This window comes from Phocoena sinus, chromosome 3 (assembly GCF_008692025.1).
Source record: "Phocoena sinus isolate mPhoSin1 chromosome 3, mPhoSin1.pri, whole genome shotgun sequence".
Lineage (NCBI taxonomy): Eukaryota > Metazoa > Chordata > Mammalia > Artiodactyla > Phocoenidae > Phocoena > Phocoena sinus.
The window spans coordinates 8,904,951-8,925,368 of record NC_045765.1 but is presented as its reverse complement, the minus strand read 5'-3'; the positions used below and the strand labels follow the sequence as shown (position 1 = coordinate 8,925,368).

The window sequence follows — 20,418 nt, the reverse complement described above, 5'->3', positions numbered from 1 at the left end:
CTGTTTAAGCAGCCTTCTTCCTTCCTCTCTAATCCTAGCTGGAATTAGATAACATAAATTAATTTCCTTGTTTATTATCTGTCTTTTTTACTGCTGTATCCCCAGCGCTTAGAACATAGTAGGTGCTCAATAAGTATTTGTTGAATAACTGAATGTGAGAGGCTTGGAAGAATATGAGAGCCAGATCCATTTGATTCTTCTCTAATTATAGTAACAGTTTGCATCTGGGGTATATATGTACCATTCAGGAGCGCTACACTGTAAGGCTCAGTTTCATCATGTGTAAAATGAAGATAATAAAAGGACCCATCTCCAAAACGGTTTTGAAAGTTAAATGAGCTAAAAGCACAGGAAGATGATACTCATAACAGACATTAAACAATTGTTATTACTATCATCTATAAAAGGGGCATAACAGCGACCTACTACATAGAACCGTAAGCTCCGAACTGTTTCTGGCAAGTGTAAAGTGATATACAAGTGATTAATGTTGTCATTATTACCATCATCATCATCCAGTCAGGCCGCCCCCCAGACCATCTGAAAGATGTTTTAATCGAATTTCTTCCTTTTATTTTGCAAATCCCTTCCTTGGGCCCGGCCCGGTGGCCCCGGGATGCTCGCCAGGCCTCCGCGCACCCGGACGGGGCGCGGAGATCCCTGGGCTGGGAATTCTGGCCCTTCTGGACCACAGGCTCCCATCGCCCCGCCCACAGGCCTGGACCACCTGGGTCTCCATGGAAACCCACCAGCCACAAGGGGGCGTGACGCCGTGGGGACTGATGGGCGCCTCTGCCTATTGAGTCAAAGTCATCTCGGCGAGGGGCGCAAATGGGGCCTCTGACGGGGGCGTCCTTGCGGGAAGGCGGGAATACGGCGACAGGCCGCGGGGACTGTACCGTCTCTACCAATCAAGGGCCGAGGTAGCTGTGATGGACAGGCGTAGCGGGCAAAGGCCCTGAGTGAGGGCTTTCACCCAACCCGCGGGCGGCAGTGCCGAGAAAGGGCCAATGATGAGGCGGAGGGGGTGGGGCTAAGAGGCCGGTTGCTCCGGAAGTGGAGGGAGGGGGTGAAAATGGCGCCCAGCTCGAAATCGGAGCGGAACAGCGGGGCCGGGAGCGGCGGCGGCGGCCCCGGGGGCGCCGGGGGGAAGCGGGCAACGGGGCGGCGGCGGGAGCACGTCCTCAAGCAGCTGGAGCGGGTCAAGGTGAGGCCTGGAGTCTGGGAGGAGCGCGTCGAAGGGTGGGGAGGAGGGACGAGGGAGGCGGAGGGAGGGAGGGCGTTCGCGGGGTGAGGGGTTGGGGGCGGAGCCCCGGGGGAGGGGGGCTCGGAGGAAAGGGGCTGGGCGGGGCCCCGGGGAGACGGCTTGGATTGGGGGGGCGGCTGCGGGAGCTTGGATGAAGGGGGTTGGGGGCGGGGTCCCGGGGATGGGGCTTGGATGGAGGGGCTGGGGGCGGGGCCCCGTGAAGGGGGCTTGGATGGAGGGGGCCTTAGAGGCCGCTGGGGGAGTAAGGAGGAAGGGGGCGATCCAGGGTCAGACTCATTTTTCAAAACCCTGCTCCCACGGCCCTTCCGTTATGGAGCTTTACCGCCCCCTTGGCAGAGCCCTTGCTACCGGCTTTGGGATTGCTCCGCCTGGGGTTCCTCTCTCTGTCCAGCTCTGACCACAGGGGAGCTGGGAGTTCCTGTAGCTGCGTCTGCCTCCCGCATTGAATGGGAGGGAGCTCCTTGGAGAAGGCCTGATCTTCAGCTACCTGAGCAGGGCTCTGTCTCCCCATGATACTGTAAACTCTCAGTGTGCTGGGCTCTTTCCCCCATCAGTTTGGGAGCTCTGGGAGGGCGGACAGTCTGCTGTCAGGTCAGCAGCAACTGGGGCAGGTCTGTGTCTCCATGGATTGGGAGCAGTGTGCCTTGTCCATTAGGCTGGGAACTCTGTGAGCGCAGGGCTGTGGCTTCTCCTTTTGACTGGAGTTCCTGGGGCAGGGACAGTCTCCACCCTCAGCTTGACTGCTCCCTGGGTTGGGCTGTGGCTCCGCCCTTAGCTTGGAAGCTCCCTGGACAGGGATTGTGTCTCCCCAGCAGCCTGGGCCTCGCTGACAGGGCTGTTCCATCCTGGGATCTCCTTGAGGGCTGGGTTGTATCTCCCCCATTAGACTGGATAGCAGGGTCCAAGGTGCTCTGATCCCCCAGTGCCCAACTTGTGCCTGCCTGGCCCCCCAAATCCGTCCTTGGTGAAGTTTTTGGGATGAGGGAGTCTGTTGGAAGGGGGAATTGGGCAGGAGTTGGAAGGTCACTGGTCAGGTTTACCCTTCTGTCTGCCTTAGCTGGCCCCCGAGGGGGCTGTGTGCCCCTTGTATGGGCTAGTGGGTCGGGAACAGGTGAGTGTAGTTGGTCAAGCCCCCATTCCAGGCTCCTTAGCGGTTCTCGATGCCCACAGCTCACTGTGCAGTGAGGCAGCCTTCAGGAAGGCAGCTCCGTGGCCCAGTGTGGGCCAGGGGTGACTGGGGGTGGTGATGCCAGTCCTAGTCCTCAAAGGTTGGGGGCTTAGGCAAGAGGAACCTTGAGGCTATGGAGGTGGGAGGATGGCTCGGGTCCCTGGTGGAGAATCAGGCTCACGCCGTTTGCACCTTCCAGAGCTTGGACCTCCCTGGACCGTTATGGTTGGCAGGGAGTAGGCCTGCATGGCTGGGCTGGACCCCAAAGGTGCTGCTCGGCCTTGGGTGAGGGGACTGGGGGACTGCAGGCTGTTTCCGCCACGTGGTGCCTCAAGAGCCCTGGCTGCCCCTTCCTCAGATCAGTGGGCAGCTCTCTCCTCGCCTCTTCCGGAAGCTGCCACCCAGGGTCTGCGTCTCTCTCAAGAACATTGTGGACGAAGACTTTCTCTATGCAGGGTGAGGCTGGGGCCAGGCAGGGGGGTGGCTGGGTGGGGCATCAGGCTGGCCCTGACCTGGTTACTCTGCCCCTCCCCCCATCCACACAGACACATCTTCCTGGGCTTTTCCAAGTGCGGCCGTTATGTTCTCTCCTACACCAGCAGCAGCGGGGACGACGACTTCTCTTTCTACATCTACCACCTGTACTGGTGGGAGTTCAACGTCCACAGCAAGCTCAGGCTGGTAGGGCCAGGCCTGACGCTGGGCGTCCCTTCCAATAGCATGGCTCCCACCGGTCACGGCACCCCTCTGCGCCTCGGGTTTCATGTCCGCAAATGAGAACAGCGTACTCGTGGGGCCGTTGCTGAGACTCCAAGTGTTAGGTCGGAGTGTAGGAAGTGGCCATTTTTAGAGTTGAAAATGGGTCAATGGTAGCAATTTCATATGGTTTGAGGGCTCAAGCCAGGAGGGCCCATTAGCTTTGTTAGGGCCGAGCAGGCTGCCACACCCACTTTAGCCCTGACCTCGACTCCTCAAACGCCCCACCCCAGGAGGTGAGTGCCGCTAACCCCAGTTTACACATGAGCTCAGAGAGGAGAACAGGTTTCAGGGTGGGTTGGGCTTGGAACCGATGTGTCTGGCTGAGCCCCCTCTGCTGGGGCAGGGCTCTCCTTGGCCGTGTCCTATCCTGGGCCCGGCCTCCCTGTGTCCCCCACTTGTGAGGGGAAATGCCTGTGAGTCTCCTCAGCCTGTCCTCAGGAAGGCAGAGGGGTGCTGGTGGGGGCTGTTTGGGGCTCCCTGGCCCGGTACTGCTGGTTGGTGCAGCCTCGGGTGGGCCTTGGGCCCGCTCGGACCCCCGACCCAAACATGCCTCTCAGGTCCGGCAGGTCCGGCTCTTCCAGGATGAGGAGATCTACAGTGACCTGTACCTGACCGTGTGCGAGTGGCCCAGTGACGCCTCCAAGGTCATTGTCTTCGGCTTCAAGTGAGACTCGGGGAGAGGGTGGTCAGGGGTGGGGGGGCGGGCGCCTGGGCCGGGCTCTGAGGCTGTGCCGGCCCCCAGCACTCGCTCAGCCAACGGCATGCTCATGAACATGATGGTGATGAGCGACGAGAACCACCGGGACATCTACATCAGCACCGTGGCCGTGCCGCCGCCGGGGCGCTGTGCCGCCTGCCGGGACGCCAGCCGCGCCCACCCAGGTGAGGGGCCGGGGCCGGGGGCGCAGGCTGCCTGCTTCCCCGCCCTGGGGCCGCAGCTGAGCCCGCGTGGCCTGTGTCGCTGCAGGTGACCCGAGCGCGCAGTGCCTGCGGCATGGCTTCATGCTGCACACCAAGTACCAGGTGGTCTACCCCTTCCCCACTTTCCAGCCCGCCTTCCAGCTCAAGAAGGACCAGGTGGTGCTGCTCAACACCAGCTACTCCCTGGTGGCCTGCGCCGTCTCGGTCCACTCGGCAGGTAGGCCCCCAGGTCTGAGGACAGGCCCTTTGCGCATGCGCTGTCAGCCTCGGGGCCCTGTGACCTAATGACTCGGCCAAGCGGCCCTGCGAGCTCGGTGCTGTCACTACCCTGCATCACAGATGAGGAGACCAGGGCCCTGGGGAGGTGAAGTCCCTCATCCAAGGTCACACAGCCAGGAAGTGGGAACGTGGCATCCAAACCCAGCCACTCCCCACCCCAGCGCTGTCCACTAGAACTTTCCACAGGGCTGGGATGTTCCAGATCTGCTGTATCTGCTATAGCTGCCACCAGTAGCCACTTGACCGTGGCTCATGTGACCAAGGAACTGAGTTGTTCAATTTAGTTTTAGTCATGTTAAGTTCAAGTAGTCACATGCGGTCAGTGGCTACCATGCTGGACAGTGCAGTGTGTTCTTCTCCGCAAAAAGAGAAACGTTGATTAAAAATTTCAGGGAGTGGTTAGTGGACAGATGGCCTTCTTACATCTTTGATGATCGCAGAAATGCCAGTGAAAATCAGGTGATGTCCCCCAGCAGAGTGGCAGATGTTAAAAAGCTGGATAATGCCACTGGCTGGTGGCAGCGTGGGGCCCTGGGGGCTCTCCCGCTCTCCCAGGGCCTCATGGCAACAGACGTGCCTGTGGCCCAGCAGCGCTGCACCCAGACATGTCTGAAGGTTTGGTGGCAGGAGCCAGGGGCTGCCTGGTGTCCATCGCTGGGGTTTGGGGAGGTAGGACAGGGTGGGCACTTCCCTTGGGTCAGCAGGGAGAGCCCCAACGTGAACATCTGTGGAGAGTGTACCTTAAAGACATGTTCAAGTGCAGAAGAAACACAAGAAGATCTGTCACCTGATACTGATACCACTTATATTTAAATTTAAGACGTGTTCCAATTTTGCCAGAATGCAGTCAAATAAAGATGCCCACTGCGAATTCCCTGGTAGTCCAGTGGTTAGGACTCTGTGCTTTCACTTAGGGCCTGGGTTCAGTCCCTGGTCGGGGAACTAAGATCCTGCAAGCTGCGCGGTGCAGCCAAAAAAAAAAAAAAGATACCCACTAACTACATTTAAAATGGTTGTCCCTAGGGGTGTGGGAGGGTATTGGACATGAAAAGAGGATTCTATGTATATAACTAAGCCCACAGGCCAGCAAGGGGCAGGGTGCTTTGTCCTCAGGCCTGTCCAGGGGGCTCCCACCCCTGCCCTGGCCACCTGTGCCAGCATGGGCAAGGCCCTGCTTCTCGCCAAGCCGTGAGCCCCCAACAAGCCAGGCCTGGATGGGGCCGCCACCCCCTGCCCCGTCAGGAAGGACCACATGGGACAGGATTCAGCCCGTGTGCACACAACTCATGTGAGGGGCATTGTCATCAGTGTTTAACACTCATCTCACCGTAGGAGGGTACTCACACAGAGGGGGAGTTTTGACTTGAACATTTTCCACTCACTCCCTCTCCCCTCCGGAAGAAGTGCCACCACTCTGGCAGACAGGAGTTCGTTGGCAGACTTGTATTATCTCTCAGTGTGACCTTGGACAAGTTTCTCTGAGCCTCAGTCCTGAGTCTGAACTGGGAGGACAGTTCCCCTCTCCAAGGGTTGCTTGAGGGGGGCCCAAATGAAGCAGGGCAGGCAGAGCCCAGGGCCTGGCCATGCTGCTGCTCGTGAATGCGCTGGGTTTTCCACACTGACACTCCCCAGAGGGGGATCTGCCTCCCAGTCAGACGGAGTCATAGAGGCCTGGGATTCGGGCAGTCTGTGCCTGTGCTGGTCTGGCTTGCGTTGGGAAGGACAGAGGGCTGTGTAGTAAACTGTCAAACTTAAGTGGCTTTTATCTGGTATGATGATGACATGTCAGCTTACCAAGCGCAGGGATTTTTGTCTGTCTTATTCACTCCTCAGTCCTCAGTGTGTGGCATACAGCAGATGCTCAAGAGTAAGGTTTGAATGAACATGATTGTGTGTGTGTGTGTGTGTGTGTGTGTGTGTGTGTGTGTATGTAAAAGTCCTTTTTCCCTTTTGGGTGTTTCAGACTGATCTCAGAATATGTACATCTTCTAGAGGGGTCTCCTCATGGTGGATTTCTAAGAACCCCCCAGCATAATGAGGGAGATCGGAAGAGCATTCTGGACTTGAACTCATCTGTTGACCCCCTTCCCACATCCATCACTTTATTTTTATGTTCCAGGTGATAGCAGCTTCTGCCAAATCCTGTACGACCACACCACCTACCCCCCGGCCCCTCCCAGCCCCCCTGGGCCCCAGAGCCCAGAGATGCCCCCTGTCCTCCCCGCCCCCTGCTCCGAAGCGGCCCCAGCTCGGCCCTCTGGGGCCCCTGAGCACTCGCCTGCCATCGCCAAAGCCAAGGAGTTTGTGGCTGACATCTTCCGCAGGGCCAAAGAGGCCAAGGGTGGGACCTCAGAGGAAGTCCGGCCACCCCCCTGCCCGGGGCCCTCTAGCAGCCGCTGCCGCCTGCCCTCTGAGCCCCTAGCCCCAGGTGGGGAGGCGGTGCCCCGGGACAGCCCCCTTGCAGCAGAGGTGCCCGCCTCCGAGCCTGGATACGTCAACTACACCAAGCTGTATTATGTGTTGGGGTCCGGTGAGGGGACGGAGCCAGAGGATGGTGAGCGGGGAGCCCACCTGGTGGGGTCCCAGGCGTGGGAGGCTGGCCTGGAGGGGCCTCTAGGCCTCCTACCGCCATCCCTACCCCCACATCCTGCCCTCTCAGAGTTGGAGGATGACAAGATCTCCCTGCCCTTCGTGGTGACTGATCTCCGCGGCCGCAACCTACGGCCCATGCGGGAGCAGGCTGCCGTCCAGGTTGGTGCTGGCAGCGGGCAGGCCAAGGGGCAGCTCCCGGGGGACCTGCTGGGATGGCAGTTGGCGCAATCCTCCCCCTCCCCCTCTGCCCACTGTCCACAGGGTCAGTACCTGACAGTGGAGCAGCTCACACTGGACTTCGAGTATGTCATCAACGAGGTCATCCGCCATGATGCCACTTGGGGTCACCAGTTCTGTTCCTTCAGCGACTACGATATTGTCATCCTGGAGGTGGGCCCAGGTGTCGGGCAGGGCAGGCCCAGGGCCTCCCAGCTCTGGGCAGCATTCTCAGTACGTGTCACCATCCACACCCCGCCCCCCAGGTCTGCCCAGAAACCAACCAGGTCCTCATTAACATTGGCCTGCTGCTCCTGGCATTCCCGTCCCCCACCGAGGAGGGCCAGCTCCGGTGAGTGGGCAGGGACCCCACCCTCACCCTTGCCCAGCGGGGTCCTGCACTCAAGACCTCTCAGTGGGGGGAAGGGGGGATGTGAGAAGACTCCCCCTGCCCACCAAAACTCGGACTGGCCGCTCCATTACTGCTTCAAAGATATAGGCCCCTCTGGGTAGCCTGGGTTCAAGCTCAGGGACCCTGTGGTCCCACTCCCTTTCTCCTCTGCTCACCATCCCTCCCCGCTGTAGACCAAAGACCTATCACACCAGCCTCAAGGTGGCATGGGACCTCAACACGGGCATCTTTTTGACAGTCAGCGTGGGCGACCTCACTGAGGTCAAAGGGCAGACCAGGTGAGGCAGGGCCGGGGGCCAGGGCTGGGGGTGGGTTGGGCCAGGGTGAGGAGAACTGCTCACCCCCTCTCCCTCAGCGGCAGCGTCTGGAGCTCATACCGCAAGAGCTGCGTGGACATGGTCATGAAGTGGCTGGTGCCTGAGAGCAGCGGCCGTTATGTCAACAGGATGACCAACGAGGCGCTGCACAAAGGTGGGCCCCGTGACCTGACGACAGTCCAGGACTGAGGTCCTTATCCTGGGGCCGGGCCAGGCCCAGAGCACGCACTAATCCCTAAGTGTTGCTGAATGGAGGAGCACATTGGCTGAGCTAGTGGACACCGTGGCATTGGGTGAGGGGAGGGCAGCCCAGGCCAAGGCCAGGGGGCCAGCTCAGGTGTGGCACCTGGGGGCCCCCGGCCAGTCATTCAGTCATTCAACAGACATTTTATTGAAAGGCTGCAGGCAGGAGGCAGACATAACTTAGCAGGGTGCCTGCCTTCCAGAACCTTTTGGGCCCATATCAAGTCAGGGAAAGAGGCCTCTCCTACAGCCTGGGCAGGCCAAGGTTCCAAGGCTTTGTCCCCACCCTTCCCTGCAGGGTGCTCACTGAAGGTTCTGGCAGACAGTGAGCGATACACGTGGATTGTGCTGTGAGGGCCCGGCCGCCCTGGACACTGACTCCAACTACCTCCGCGGCCTGGGAGCTGGCCGCCTTCCCGGCAGCCTCTGCCGACCGACCGATGACCGGCACTAGTGTTAGGCTGCGGGAAGGGGGCTGGGCGGGGCAGCCCCTGGTGGCCTGAGAGTCTGGACGCTTCTTATTTATGCCTATTTAAGTTGGAAAGGGGCAGAGGGAGGGAGCCCCCTGCCCCACCAGCCTTGAGCGCCCGCCTTCACCCTAAGCTGGGCGTGGGCCCTCGTTCCTCACGAGTTTGCCCCTTTTCTCGGCTACAGGTGTGGACGTTGCCCCCCTACCCCCACCCCAGGGAGGCCAGATGGATCCCATACCCCTGCCCTGTCCACCCCCAGCCTCTCCCCCGACCTGAGGTGGTGAACCTCGTGGCCATCACACCTCCCCTTCCCGGCCCTGTTGTTCCTCTTCACATAATAAATGTTTTATTTCTGAACCTCACCGAGTTCCCTTTACTGCCTGCCACTCTGGTGCTCGGGGCCCAGCTGGAGCCCCCAGCCCCAAGGTTCCCACCAAGGCCCGGCAAGTCAGCAGTAGGCAAATATCACAGCGGAATTTATTGTGTTTTAAGAAAGACTACAAAAAGGTAGAAAACAGCTCGGCACACTAGACTACCACACGCGTGGACACTTCCACCACCAGGAGAAGGGAGGCCCCGAGGGGTAAGGAGGGGGAGTCGGCAAGCCACCCCAAAAGCTGGAGCACACGGAGCACACAAAATAGTGATTTTTATACAATAGATCAGGTGTGTTTTTTCTTTTTTTCGCTTTTTGCCATAAACATCTATCTCACAGGTTGAAAACACTGAGAAAACCGGAACAGATAAGGCCATGATGGTTGGAAAAAACCCCAACAAGTTACCGACCCCGCTCACGCGGCGCTCACAAATCGCACAATAGTCATGTGGAGGGCGGGGATCGCACGCATGGAGGAGAAGCACGGTCTCCAGGGAGAGTAGGAGCGTAGAGATTCCATTACAAACCAGCGGCGAGGAGGGCCCGGGACTCAGGGTCCAGGATCTGAGCGAGTGGAGCACCCAGCCCTGGCTGGGGCAGGCGTGGGCACTTCCGGGCCCGCTGCCTGCAGCAGGTCCCTCTGGGCTTGGCGCCCGGTCCAGCCTGCTGCTCTTTGGAAGCTGGAGGTGGTGCCCCTTCTGCCCTCCCCCTATCCAGGCCGGGCAGTGCCCCCCTCTAGGGCTGCGGGGCAAGGGAGGGCCCAGCTCTGGAGAAGATGCGACACCCACAGCTTTAATTGCACTTATACCAAGGAGTGGGAAGCGGTGGGGCTGCTGGGGGAGGGATCCCGGGGCTGCTGCTGACAGTGGCGGGTCCCCAGGTGATGCCCACCTGCGCCCACCCGGGGCTCAGGGCTGGGCCTAGGACAGGCTGTGCAAAGCCAGCGAGCTGAATAAGTTAACAGTTCTGCAAGGGAGGGGGCCTGCCTGCCTGCCCCCTGGGGGGGGGTGGTGGGGGTGGGGCTGGGGGAGGGAGATGCTGCGGCCTTTGGGGCCAAGGGCCAAGCTGGCTGCCCCAGGGGGCACCTGGGCACGTCGGCGGGTTCCTTAAGGCACGTCTTTTGTGTCAGAGTTTGCAGCTGTGGCTCCGCCCGGCCCTGTGATTGTGCCCGCTCCATCCGGGGCAGGGACCCCCTTACCTTCCCTGTCTCGGAGGCCCCCTCCCGGCCCCGGCCGAGGCTGGAGGGGTGACAGCGAAGCCACAGAAGCTGTGAGGGACCCTGGCGAGGAGGGGCAGCAGGGTAGGGCGGGCGGGGCGGCGGGGTGCGGCGGGGGAGGCCACAGGCTTAGCTGGAGGGCAGCGCCTGCACGAAGAGGCCACGTGCGTCTGTCCGCGCCAGTTTGGCCGGTGGCTCCAGAGCCTCGGGGCCCAGCGCGGGTGACTCGCCACCGGCCGCGAGCGAGATGTCCTGCGGCAGCTCGTCCTCGCTTTCCTCCTCCTCTTCCTCCTCCTCGTCTGGGGTACACGGACCAGGCCTGGCTCAGCGTGGGGCTGCGGCGCCACCAGGCCGCCACATGGCTCCCCAACCGCCGCCTCCTCCACCCCAGCCTCGCTGTACGCCACCCCCTGGACTCTGGCCCTCGGTAGGGGCACGCTTTACCTACCTTTGTCCGGGTCCAGGGGGTTCAGCGTGGTGGCCAGGTTGGCGAACTGGAAGGAGGGGAGAGGAGAAGGAATGAGGGTCCTGCCTAGGGGCACCCCTCCCGTGCCCTCAGCGGACCCGTCGTGCGCACCTCGCCCATGACGGCAATGGGGGTCTCGCCCTTGGCCTGGGCCACGCGATGCTCGATCAAGTAGTACATGTACTCATCGTAGAGCAGCCGTATGAGATGGAAGGAGCCGAAGCTGGCGGCGCTGCGCAGAGTCAGGTCCCGGATCACCATGGAGCTGTGGGAGGCGACAGAGAGGAAATCCTCAGGCCGGGACCCGCCCCGCGCCCCTCTTCCCTGCCGTAAGGACCCCAGGCCCGAGCAAGCCCAGTTACCACCGCCCGGCCCCGCACAGGCTTCCCGGTCAGAGACGGAAGGCGTCCCTCAGAGAGGGAGGAGGGCCCGAGCCCCGCCCACCACCAGCAGGACCCTCGACTTTCTAAAAGGCACCCGAGTCCCCCCAGGGGGTGGGGCTTTCTCTGGTCCAGCCGCAGAGGGTGGGGCTGGGGCCCTCATCCAGCCCCACCCTCCTCGAAGAGGCGGAGCCTTCACCGGTCCCATTTTGGCCCGATCCCAAAGCACAGGAGCCTTCTCTGGGTCCGGCCCTGGTGGGAGGAACGTCCTCCCGCCCAGCCCCTTCCCCGCCCGCATCCCGCCCAGCCGGAGCGCACCTGTAGAAGGACCACTTGAGGAGGAAGAGCTTAGCGGCCTTGGGGAAGCCGGCGCTGCCCTGGTAGGGCTTAAGCACTTGGCTCACGACGCCGTCCAGCCAGGCCGCCCACTGCTCCAGTGAGTTCTGCTGCTGCAGAGTCACTTTGAAGTCCTGCTCCAGCCGCTGCACCACGCGGTCCTCGCAGCGGCACACCCACGAGGCCTGCTCCTGGGACACAGCGGGCGGGTGCCCGGGGCTCAACCGCCGCCCCGGGCCCGAACCGCCGGGCCGCCCCGCGCTCGCCTGCCCGTCCACGCTCACCTGCACGTTGGCGAAGTCCACGCGGTTGAGGTCGCTCAGCATCTGGTTGATCTGCGCGGTGTTCTGCAGCACAGCACGCGCCGCCTGCGCCAGGTGGTTGAGCGACGTGTAGCGCCGCAGGGTCTGCGCGAAGGCGCCGGCCGCTGCCACCTGTGGGGCCCGGGGCTTGTGGCTTCCGCGGAACCCACCCCGCACGGCCCCCTGCCCCACCCAGTGCGACCTCTCTGAGCCTGTTTCTTTCTCCTAAAAGGGAGGAATGTACCTTGTTGCTTTCGTTGGGAGATCAAAGGGTCGGGGTTTTCAAACTTTGGGCGACCACCCACCCAAAGAATGCCTCCAAAAAAATTCAATGTATTGTATCTGAACAGCATTATTATTTTTCATCAAAGGACACAAGTAAATCTCGGAGGGCATTGCCCAGAAAGGGCACTACTTCCATAACCTTTGGTTTCATTTTGTTTGTATTATTATTCCCTTGAATGTCAGCTCCGGGAGGGCCAGAGTTTTGTGCATCTTGGTCATTGCTGTGCTCCCAGCACTCAGAACCATGCCGAGCACACAGCAGGTGCTCAATAAATGCGTGTGGAATAAATGAATGAATACATAAGTCTTACCCATTCTGAAGGGCTCCTCCGGGATCCAGCTTCTACTCTCTCCACAGGCCCCCAACCCCAGCCCTGTGTCCAGCGTACCCAGGGGTCATTCTTCAGACATCCCTTTCTGTTTAGCTGTCTTGTTGGCATTTTCGGGACTTTGAAAACAAACTTTTTTTTTTTCTCTCTCTTTTCTTTTTTTTTCTTTTTGCTCAAGAGCAAGCACACCCCATCTAATTCCTCACATCTTGGTAGTTAGTGAATGTGCAGCACTGACAAAGAGGGCTATTCTGTTTCCTTATAGATGTTTTTGGTTTTGGTTTTTTTAAGATTTTATCTCTTTCTGAACACCTAAAGCACTTTCTGTTGAAGCTCTCTGAAGAGAACTACTTCAAGTGTGCATTTGGTTTTAATTTTTTTAAGATGCCGTGTTGCATACAAAACACCACACAGGGCTTCCCTGGTGGCGCAGTGGTTGAGAGTCTGCCTGCCGATGCAGGAGACACGGGTTCGTGCCCCGGTCCGGGAGGATCCCACGTGCCGCGGAGCGGCTGGGCCCGTGAGCCATGGCCGCTGAGCCTGCGCTCCGCAACGGGAGAGGCCACAGCAGCAAGAGGCCCACGTACCGCAAAAAAAAAAAAAAAAAAAAAAAAAAAACACCACACACAGGTTGTGTTTCAGAAGTGGGCTCCTGAGGAAGCTGGTTTGTAAAGACAACGCCCAAAGCTCACTCTGATGGGACAGACACGGGGACAAATCTTACCGCCTCTGTCAGGCAGAGGAGACCGAGGCCCCCAGCCCCCCCACCGCAGCCGGGAGGGAGGCCCCGGGCTGTGGGCCAAGCTGGCCCCTCAGCCCCCGTCACGCCCTCACCTTCACCCGCAGCATCTCCTCAGGTATGTTCACCATGGCGTGGGTGAGCCAGCTCTCCAGGCTCTTGGCAAAGTTCCGGATCGCTTGGGTCAAGGCACCTGTGGGCGGTAGGGGGGCTGGTCAGGACTTAGGGGTGGGGTGGGGTGTGGGGACCGGGGGGCCGTGCACTTACTGGGGATGGGCCGCAGCACATCGGGGATGAGGATCTCCACCAGGCCCTGGTACAGCACGTTGTCACAGTGCTTGGTCCACTGGAGCACGGGCTCGAACTTGGAGAGGAGCACCAGGCTGGCCTTGGGCAGCCGCTTCTCGGCCTCATCGTGCCTGTGGGCACCCACCCCACCCGGGGGTCACAAGGACATTCCATGGTCCTGTACCCAGGGTCAGAAGGGCACAGCACCCTCACCCCACCCTGGGGTCAGGCAGGTACTCTCTGTCTCTGGAAGAGTCCCGGGGTCAGGCTGACACAGACCCCACTGCCCCCAGGGTCAGACAGGGATCTTAACACCCTGCACACTGGGGCACAGGCATCTACCCACCGCAGGGAGGAAATGGCTTGGTGGGGCATGCCATCCCAAACACCGAGCATCAGACCGGTACCAATGCACACTCTGGAGGCGGGCTCAGAAGGCCACGTGCACCCCACAAACTGCAGGGGTAGAGAGGAGCCCCCACTCCTGCATGAAGTCTGAGGTCTGGCCACCCCAGCCTTGGGGGCTGACTCACATGGTACCCAGCCTCCTCCCTTCCTCCCCCCTCCCCCAAAGGCACTCACACAGCCAGCGGCGGTGCCTCGCTGGGCTGGCTCAGGTTGTACCTCCAGAAGGTTTTCCACAGCGTCTCCACCAGGGTGAACTGCAGGTTCACCATGACATCGACGATGGCCTGTTGGGGAGGCTGGATGCTCAAGGGGGCTGAGCGGCAGCGCGGCCCTCCCTCGCCCCTGCCCACTGCCCAGGTGCCCTACCTCACAGTGTTCCCGGTACAGGACCTGGAAGGCCTTGATGTCCCCAGGCCCGATGCCTTCGGGCAGCACTTTGCCCTGGAGGTCAAGCTCTGAGAAGTCAGGAAGGCTCCTCGAGGCATCTGGGGGCGGAGGAGACACCGTGAGCCCCTGCATCCCCCAGCTGCCTGCACCCTTGAGCCTCATCCTGGGATCCTGCTAAGTCGGCACCACTTTGCTACCGAGCAGAAGTTCCCCCGTGCGCACTGGGGGCGAAGAGGTTCCGGGAGGACAAGTGAGCCATCTGCACACTCTCCGGGGGCCACAGACCCTGCCCTGGGCCCGCCCCAGAGTCCAGGGAGCCCTCACCCAGAAACTGCTGGTACTGCTGGACCTGGGCACTGATGTCCGACAGCCCAGTGGCCTGCTGTGGCCCCACGGCCACACCGTTGGTCATGCCCTCCATCTTCTGGATGGGTTTGAGCCTGGAGAAGGGATAGGCAGGGGACTGGAGTGGAGATGGGCTGCCATGCCTTTCCCTGCCCGCCAGCACCGGGCCAGCCCTGCCCTCCTACCTCTGTTTTTGCGAGAAGGGTTGGCCCCGCATGGCCATGTGCTGCTGGTCCTCCATCAGCCGCAGCAGGGGTGAGCTGGCCTTGATGCGCAGGCCATAGTAGTGGTACTTGGAGTTGCCCCTGGGAGGGAGGCAGAGGATGAGGGCTGGGCTGGGGGTGGTCACCGATCGTCCACCGGGAGCTTCACATCACACCTGCCTCTCCTCTCTGCTAGGGGGCCGAACAGAGCCCAGGGGGCGAGACCCATATTTCCACAGAGCTGGGGGTGCTGGGCTGGGGAAGCCACAGGGACTATGGGTGCCAAGGAGAGGCCCCCAACTGCAGACTGAGCTCTGTGAAGACAGGGCCAGAGTCAGGGGCAGGCACTTAGCAGGTGTTTGCTGCCTGCTAGTCATAACAATCTGCCAGGCACTGTTCTGAGCACTTAGCGTATTCGAATCCACGTGCTCCTCATCCCTACCCTATGAAGGGTACTCCTAGCATCCTAGATTGACAGCTGAGGAAACTGAGGCACAGAGACATGCAGTACTTTGCCCAAGGTTCCGCATGTACACATGCAGGAATGCATGAATGAGGTGACGTCTAAGGCCTAAGCTGGGAGCTGGAACCAAGAGAAGAGCAGGGCTCAGCCTGGAGAGGTGTGGGGGATTGCAAAGGAGAGGCAGGGAAGAGCGGGTTCATGGGAGGGCTCCTTGCTCCTTCCTACGTGAATTCACTGACTCATAGGCCCTGATTAAGCACTGACTGTGTGTAGCCCCTGCACTCTCAAGGGACGTGCATTTCAGCACTGGAAGACAGATCAGAAAGGAGAAGTAACGTAAGAGGCATGTTGGATGGTGCTCAGTGCTAAGGAGAATAAAGTAAGGGGGTTGGATGCCAAGGAGGTGAGGGAAGGCTGGAGTTTTAGTTAAGGGGGTCAGGGGACGTTTGAGTCAGGAGGTGGGGAAAGGTACGTGAGGCAGAAGGCACAGGCAGTGCAAAGGCCCTGAGGTAGGAGCATGCAAGTGTCAGAGGAGCTGTGAAGAGGTCAGTGGGGCTGGAGTGGAGTGAGCGAGGGGACAAGGGGAGCTGAGGACCTCGATAACTTAGGGTGAGGTTGGGCCTTGTGGCTGCTAGGGACTGTCAGGGGCAGGTGGCCCCACCTGGTGCCGAGACGTCGGGTGCGCAGGCCCATGAAGACAGAGCGGATGAGCTTGCCGAAGGAGGCGGCGTTGACGGGCTCCAGCTTCTGCTCCTGGCAGTGCAGCAGGTAGTGGCAGTAGAGGGTGCTCCGAGGCAGGCTCACGCCCTCGGCTGTCTCATAGTTGTCCAGGAGCCACTGGACCTGGGGCCCGAGGAGGGATGGAAGAATGCTAAGAATTGCTTCCATTTCTCAAGTGCTCGTTGCTAAGTGCTCTCTCTATTTATTTCTGATTGTGATCTTGACAACCACACTGAAGAGGGTGTCATATCACAATCACCCATGGGAACTAAATCCAGTGGAACTCTCTAGAACTGCACTGTCCAAATCAGTCACCACCAGCCACACAGAGCTGTTAAATTAATTTACACCGAATGGAAAAAGCCAACGTCAAAAGGTCACGTAAAGTATGAGTCCATTCATAGAACATCCTCGAAATGACAGCATTAGAGAAATGGGGAACAGATTCGTGAGTGCCGGGGGTTAGGGATGCTGGGAGGGAGGAAGGCAAGGGTGACTACAAAGGGTTAGCAGGAGGGGTGTGTGGTGACGGAACAGTTCTGCATTTTGACTGTGATAGTGGTTTCCCAAACCTACCCATGTGATAAAAAGACACAGAAGTAGACACCCTCACGTTGTACCAATATCAGTTTCCTAGCTAGATACTGTACTACGGTTACGTAAAGTGTAATTAGTGGGGTAACCTGGGTGAAGGGTCCACAGGGATCTCTGTACTATTGTGCAGCTTCTGTGACTATAATTCTTTCGAAATAGTTTTTTAAAAAAACAACTCAGGGGGCTTCCCTGGTGGCGCAGTGGTTGGGAGTCCGCCTGCCGATGCAGGGGACGCGGGTTCGCGCCCGGGTCCAGGAAGATCCCACATGCCGTGGAGCGGCTGGGCCCGTGAGCCATGGCCGCTGAGCCTGTGCGTCCGGAGCCTGTGCTCCACAACAGGAGAGGCCACAACAGTGAGAGGCCCGCGTACCGCAAAAAAAAAAAAAAAAAAAAAAACAACTCAGTTCCCAGGACCTTGAAACTCACATTTCAAGTGCTCAATATAGCCTCATGTGGCCCCTGCAATAGGCAGCACAGAGAGGAAATATTTATCACTGGAGGATGTTCTATCGGACGGCACTGGTCTGGCGAAGCATGTTTTCAGGACCCATTAGGGAGTCATGAAATCAGTTATGTGGGTTATGACCAGCATTAAAATATTAGACTTAGAAGCCAGGCTGCATGGGTGCATAAGGGAGGTCCTGTCTTCTGAGAAACTTCTGTCTTGGTTATGGGGTCCACAATGGGTCGCCATGGGAGAGGGCGATAGTTAAAAATGAGGGGAAGGGACTTCCCTGGTGGTGCAGTGGTTAAGAATCTGCCTGCCAGTGGAGGCGACGCGGGTTCTATCCCTGGTCCAGGAAGATCCCACATGCCATGGAGCAGCTAAGTCCATGCGCCACAACTACTGAGCCTGCGCTCTAGAGCCCGTGAGCCACAACTACTGAAGCCCGCACGCCTAGAGCCCGTGCTCCGCAATGAGAGAAGCCACCGCAATGAGAAGCCCACGCACCGCAGCGAAGAGTAGCCCCCGCTCACTGCACCTAGAGAAAGCCCACGCACAGCAATGAAGACCCAACACAGCCAAAAATAAATGAATGAATAAAAAAAAAAAAAAAAAAAAAAGAGGGGAAGCCATCGCACCAGACGTCAAGCTCCAAGAGGACAGGAACCACCCCAGGACGACCCACCTACAGTCACAGAGCTGGTGAGAAGCCCGGTCAGGATTAGGATCTAGGGCTGCTCCACAGAGCCACGCTAGGCAGAGGAAGGTTATCTCGCTGCCTTCGGGATGGACACAGAACCTTGCTCGGGGCAGCTTCTTGCATGGTGGTGCCTGCATCTCCCTCCCCTTGCTATCTATCCGCCATCACCAGTTACTATCAGAGTAGATGACACTTCTTGGGTAACAGCTCCAAGAGCGTCATGCATATTAGCCGAGGCCCAGAGAGGCTGAGTAACTTGTCTGAGGCCACACAGCGAGGATCCAATCCAAGGCCATCTTCACCTGAGCATCCTGACACCAGGCTAACCAGGCTCCTGCTGACGGTGGCCAGCAACCACCATCCACCACCCACCACTCCCACCCAGGGTCCCCCTCCCACCCCGCCTCCCCTGGGGCCTGGGTTGGCACTTACAGTGGCTGGTGAGGCACGGGTGGTGTGGGAGTAGGACTGGCTGGCACTGCCCAGCATGTAGCCGCCTTGGATCACGTAGGTGCCTGCTCCGCTGCCACTGCTGCTGCCGCTGCCACCGCCCCCGCCACCGCCTCCCCCGCCGCCACTGCCGCCGCTGCTGCTGTTGCTGGCCCCACTCCCACTGCTGGTGGAGCTGGCGACGACCTGGCTGCCGGACACATACATGGGCACAGAGCCACTGCTGGCCACCGCCTGGGAGGTGGCAGGTGTGCTGACCTGGGCAGCCGTGCCCGCGGCCTCGTAGTAGCTGGTGCCTGCCGTCTGCGTGTACAGCGGCGTCTCGGGGTAGGGGTAGGTGCTGGAGCGGCTGCAAAAGTAGAGGGAGGGAGTCAGGGGACAAGAGCTGGGTGGCACAGGGGCATGACTGAGGGGGCAGAAGGAGAGCAGGAAGCAACAGCCCCGTGCATCACCCCAGGTGCATGATGGGCAAATTTTCACTTAATCCTCAAAGTGGCCCCCTGACTTGGGAGTCCCTACTTCAGATGGGAGGAAGTGGAACTGGAAGAGCTAAGTAACTTGCAATAGGCTACACGCTTCAGTAAATCATAAAAAGAACTACTGAGGGAATTCCCTGGTGGTCCAGCGGTTAGGACTCGTGCTCTCACTGCCAGGGGCCCGGGCTCAATCCCTGGTCAGGGAACTAAAATCCCACAAACCACGCTGTGCAGCCGAAAAAAAAAAAAAAAAGAACTATTGAGTGCCTGCTGTATGCTGGGCACTGTTCTAGGTACGCTGGACCCAACAGTGGATGAGAGAGAAAAGGTCCCCCACAGGGGAGTTAATGCCTTAGCGAGGGAGCCAGAGGAGAAGCCAAGTGCAAAGGTAAATTGAGGGCACTTCAGAAGGTGGTACACACCAAGGCACATGAGGCAGGAAGAGGGTGCTGGAGAAGCGGGGGCTCTACTTCTAAATCCAGCAGCCGTCACGCTGAGGGGCTGGTCAACAATGACTATCGGGGTACAGATGTGTTTCCCTTTGACCCAGAAACCCACCCCACCCCGGAGAGTTCTCCAGCTATCCCAGGATCTGCATCAGGTCACATGAGCTCAAGGCTGCAAATCATAGCAAGAGAGTAAAAATGACTGGCGGGGGGTGGGGGGGAGTCCATCTTTAGCGGGATGTCAAGTTAAAAGGTAATGGAATCTTACACAGGGGTGAAGAAGGAGGAAGAAGGTCTTGGGGTCCTGCCAAAGAACAAGCTCCAGAACATTCGGTTAGGTGAACAAAAGAGGCAGGGAAGGGTGCAGAGAGTGGGAAGAAGGGGGAGATTACATGGCATTTCGTATCTATATCTGCCATCTGTGAGGGTGGAGGGCCCGCGGACTGGGGGCAGGCACTTCACCAAACGTGGCTGGACACAGTTTTGAATTTTGAGCCCTCTCAATGTATTAGTGATTTAAAAACATAAGTTAAATTTTTAGAATCCAGAAAGGGAGGGAGGCCCATCAGGAGCGGCCTGGCTCAGAAGGTGCTGAAGGATGCAGCGGAGGGAGTCTTGGGGGCCTCTGCGGGCAGCAAGGAGAGGGACTGGGCTGGGGGATGTGATCACTTGAGGTGCGCAGCATTGCCCATCAGACACCAGGATGCAGCTCTTGATCACTGTGCCCTGGTTCGCATCAGTTCACATCTACTGCGTGAGTGACACCTAGAGTGCGTGACCTGAGCAGGGACTGGTAAGTGCCCGTGCCCACCTCGGCAGGAGCCAAAACCAGCCCAGCACCCTACACGCGACACGTGCTCCCAGAAAACATTGCTTTGGTAACTGTTGGCTGAATGACTGAATAAATGAATGTGTGTATCTCTGGACACAAGCTGGACAGGGCCAGGGACGGAGGCCCAAGGGCTGTGGCTTTGGTCAGCGTGGGGATCTGGACCAGCAAAGGGCTGGGAACATGGTAATGACCCACTACGAGGGAGAGATAAGATACAGTGTCCTCAAAAACTTCACATAGCAGAAGAATCTGATGGCAACAATGGACTCCGTGTGATCAAACACATAAACACAGAAGGAAGAACTGAACCAGAAGCAAAAGACAGACCAGGACTTCCCTGGTGGCGCAGTGGTTAAGAATCCGCCTGCCAATGCAGGGGACATGGGTTCAAGCCCTGGTCCGGGAAGATCCCACATGCCACGGAGCAACTAAGCCCTTGCACCACAGCTACTGAGCCTGCGCTCTAGAGCCCGTGAGCCACAACTACTGAGCCTGTGTGCCACAACTACGGAAGCCCGTGTGCCTAGAGTCCATGCTCCGCAACAAGAGAAGCCACCACAATAAGCCCGTGCACCACAACGAGGAATA

General features: G+C 59.1%; 2 protein-coding genes across 4 annotated transcripts in view; one reads left to right on the top strand and one right to left on the bottom strand.

The window, feature by feature from the left end:
* The first annotated feature begins 1,042 nt into the window (after window positions 1-1,042).
* Window positions 1,043-9,006, top strand: DCAF15 (DDB1 and CUL4 associated factor 15). Its single transcript, XM_032628479.1, has 13 exons — window positions 1,043-1,207; window positions 2,794-2,891; window positions 2,981-3,116; window positions 3,752-3,858; window positions 3,937-4,076; window positions 4,162-4,332; window positions 6,514-6,948; window positions 7,054-7,145; window positions 7,248-7,376; window positions 7,469-7,554; window positions 7,788-7,892; window positions 7,970-8,085; window positions 8,473-9,006. The coding sequence occupies exons 1-13, from the start codon at window positions 1,076-1,078 to the stop codon at window positions 8,526-8,528; spliced, it is 1,803 nt and encodes a 600-aa protein (XP_032484370.1). The 5' UTR covers window positions 1,043-1,075; the 3' UTR covers window positions 8,529-9,006.
* A 93-nt stretch (window positions 9,007-9,099) lies between these two features.
* RFX1 (regulatory factor X1) overlaps window positions 9,100-20,418 on the bottom strand; it is a 32,592-nt gene continuing 21,273 nt past the window's right edge. For all 3 annotated transcript variants that reach the window (XM_032627098.1, XM_032627096.1, XM_032627097.1), the window contains 13 exons: window positions 18,059-18,425; window positions 15,829-16,010; window positions 14,687-14,806; window positions 14,481-14,596; window positions 14,136-14,254; window positions 13,944-14,053; window positions 13,341-13,492; window positions 13,169-13,266; window positions 11,703-11,852; window positions 11,401-11,609; window positions 10,814-10,967; window positions 10,685-10,730; window positions 9,100-10,535 (listed from right to left, as the gene is read on the bottom strand). In XM_032627098.1, coding sequence (XP_032482989.1) covers window positions 10,366-10,535; window positions 10,685-10,730; window positions 10,814-10,967; window positions 11,401-11,609; window positions 11,703-11,852; window positions 13,169-13,266; window positions 13,341-13,492; window positions 13,944-14,053; window positions 14,136-14,254; window positions 14,481-14,596; window positions 14,687-14,806; window positions 15,829-16,010; window positions 18,059-18,425 — 1,993 coding nt within the window. In that variant the 3' untranslated portion in view covers window positions 9,100-10,365. The remainder of the gene's footprint in view (window positions 10,536-10,684; window positions 10,731-10,813; window positions 10,968-11,400; window positions 11,610-11,702; window positions 11,853-13,168; window positions 13,267-13,340; window positions 13,493-13,943; window positions 14,054-14,135; window positions 14,255-14,480; window positions 14,597-14,686; window positions 14,807-15,828; window positions 16,011-18,058; window positions 18,426-20,418) is intronic.

Coding starts and splice junctions, on each gene's coding strand:
- DCAF15 (XM_032628479.1), top strand. CDS start 1,076: ATGGCGCCCAGCTCGAAATCGGAGCGGAACAGCGGGGCCGGGAGCGGC. Junction 2,892..2,980: donor GAAGACTTTCTCTATGCAGG/GTGAGGCTGGGG, acceptor CCATCCACACAG/ACACATCTTCCTGGGCTTTT. Junction 7,377..7,468: donor ACGATATTGTCATCCTGGAG/GTGGGCCCAGGT, acceptor CCCGCCCCCCAG/GTCTGCCCAGAAACCAACCA.